Source organism: Lottia gigantea (assembly GCF_000327385.1).
Source record: "Lottia gigantea unplaced genomic scaffold LOTGIsca_722, whole genome shotgun sequence".
In the NCBI taxonomy this organism is placed as follows: Eukaryota; Metazoa; Mollusca; class Gastropoda; family Lottiidae; genus Lottia; species Lottia gigantea.
Window position 1 is genome coordinate 10,130 of NW_008710433.1, and position 3,077 is coordinate 13,206.

General features: G+C 28.8%; 1 protein-coding gene across 1 annotated transcript; it reads right to left on the bottom strand.

Moving 5' to 3' along the window:
• Positions 1-107: 107 nt before the first annotated feature.
• LOTGIDRAFT_146242 (hypothetical protein) lies at positions 108-473 on the bottom strand (the record flags this gene model as incomplete). Its single annotated transcript, XM_009066028.1, has 1 exon — positions 108-473. A coding segment is annotated over one exon (366 nt), but the record flags the coding sequence as incomplete, so codon positions are not given.
• Between the last annotated feature and the right edge of the window lie 2,604 nt (positions 474-3,077).

Below are 3,077 nucleotides of genomic sequence, written 5' to 3' on the forward strand. Positions count from 1 at the left end.
TCCAAGTCTTTAATTTTGTTTTTAATGATTTGTTCAAGTTTTGAAATGTCTTCGGCTACAACTTTTCTTGTAGAATCAAATTCTAAATCTAATCTTTGATGATCGTTATGATCTTTTAAAATACATTTAGAACACAATCCTAAATTACAAGTTTGACAATAATATTCTACCTCCTTTTTACTGTGATTTGGACAATGATGTTTTGGTTTAAGACTAGCTGAGGGTTGGGTTGTAAGAGAATTCGTCAATGTTTGTAAAGCAAAATTTGTAGCTAACTTGTCGACACCACCTTGTGGAATTGTAACATCCTGTTTACAAAGTGGACATGGAAATGTCCCCCTTCTACCTTCAATACAGCTCACCAAACACTTGAGACAAAACGAATGTCCACACGATAAGATTTTGGGGGTTATGAAACTTTCGTAACAAATACAACATTCCAGATCGGGATTATTTGGTAAAGCAGCCGCCATGATAAATTGTTAAAAAAGTTTTTATTTCATATCTTCCACAGATAAACAGAATGATTTCACTATGTTATGGTATATTATCTTTCACTAGAAATATTGAAATATAGTTATATATACCTTCCACAGACAAACAAAATGATTTCACTATGTTATGGTATATTATCTTTCTCTAGAAATATTGAAATATAGTTTTATATACCTTCCACAGACAAACAGAATGATTTCACTATGTTATGGTATATTATCATTCACTAGAAATATTGAAATATAATTCTATATACCTTCCACAGACAAACAGAATGATTTCACTATGTTATGGTATATTATCCTTCACTAGAAATATTGAAATATAATTCTATATACCTTCCACAGACAAACAGAATGATTTCACTGTGTTATGGTATATTATCCTTCACTAGAAATCTTGAAATATAATTCTATATACCTTCAACAGACAAACAGAATGATTTCACTGTGTTATGGTATATTATCCTTCACTAGAAATATTGAAATATAGTTCTATATACCTTCCACAGACAAACAGAATGATTTCACTATGTTATGGTATATTATCTTTCACTAGAAATATTGAAATATAGTTCTATATACCTTCCACAGACAAACAGAATGATTTCACTATGTTATGGTATATCATCTTTCACTAGAAATATTGAAATATAGTTCTATATACCTTCCACAGACAAACAGAATGATTTCACTATGTTATGGTATATTATCTTACCTAGAAATATTGAAATATAGTTATATATACCTTCCACAGACAAACAGAATAATTTCACTATGTTATGGTATATTATCTTACTAGAAATATTAAAATATAGGTCTATATACCTTCCACAGACAAACAGAATGATTTCACTATGTTATGGTATATTATCCTTCACTAGAAATATTGAAATATAGTTCTATATACCTTCCACAGACAAACAGAATGATGTCACTATGTTATGGTATATTATCCTTCACTAGAAATATTGAAATATAGTTCTATATACCTTCCACAGACAAACAGAATGATGTCACTATGTTATGGTATATTTTCGTTCACTAGAAATATTGAAATATAGTTCTATATACCTTCCACAGACAAACAGAATGATTTCACTATGTTATGGTATATTATCCTTCTCTAGAAATATTGAAATATAGTTCTATATACCTTCCACAGACAAACAGAACGACTAACTGTGTTTAAATGGCTACCGGGATATTAAATGTATTGCTAGGTAACTGGTCATATCGAAGAAACATCTAAGAATGCAAGATAGTAAAAACAACGTAACCTCGTGTAATACAATTCAATTTCAATTCAATTCAATTCATTGTTAAGCACTATAATTCTTTAGCCCACATTAATATAAACATAAACATAATATACAGTATATAAATATATATAGAGAGGATTTTAAATTTAGTGTTTATGTCATATGGAATCTATGAAATGAGTTTCCAGATTTAATATTACCTGATACCTGACCTGAACACGAATTAAAGATTCTATTTGTCACATAAAACGATCATTAAACGAATATTTTCCTTACACCATTCTGCAAAATGTCCATGCTAGTAACAAATAAGATGTAGATAAACACATTTGTAATATTTTTAAATACGATACTCTATAATAATTCCACAATTGGACCTTACTCATACATCATTTATTTTACGTAAAAAAACATCAAAAAAACCTTTACAATTAACATCATGGAAGTATTGCATTTTCCCTCCATTACTCTAACTTTCTTAACTCGCTGACAGGAGAGCTACATATTACCTCCCTTCTTATTTCCAGCCTACATAAAACTTAGCTCATTAAAGAACAACATTCATGTGATAACTAAATCACCGCTCTAGAATGCAGGCTATGGTACAGTCAGATGGAGGTAACACAAAATAATAGATACCCTGAGAGAAACTTAAATAAATACCATTTCATCATCAATTTAATTTTTGTCCATATCGATTCTAATTTAGGCTATGGAGGAGGGGGCTCTAATTTCAAAACATTCGTCTATCATATTTCCAAGTTGAGTGCATTTTGTCTGTGATATAACGCACATAACCTATACCTAATTCAGTTTGATATATAACATTGTAAATACATTGAAAGAATATTGCTTTACAGTGTTGTCGTAAAGTTTAAAGAGACACTAAACAAAAACACAATAAAATACAATACAATGTATTTAATAGTTAAAGGTATGTCTATTGTACACAAATATATATATATATATATATAAAAAGATAAAGTACAAGTACTTGCTTTACTCACGGTAAAATATATAAGTAATTATGGTTGTCATCGATTCTTGGTAAAATGAAACACATTTTAATCCATTTTCGACAGAATAAGTTGTTATTTAATCCATATTCAATTCATATATACATAATATCTAAGCATGCTTATATATATCACTTTTTAATAGCCATAAAATAATAAGAAGAAAAAGATATCAAAAATATAGTTGGAAAATGATAAATATATATAAATGTGACAAATCTCGACCTGCTCGTATTAACAATTCAGACACCACGTGTTTCTTCCCTCTGAATCCAAAGCATATAATAATTTATAACAATGTTTGG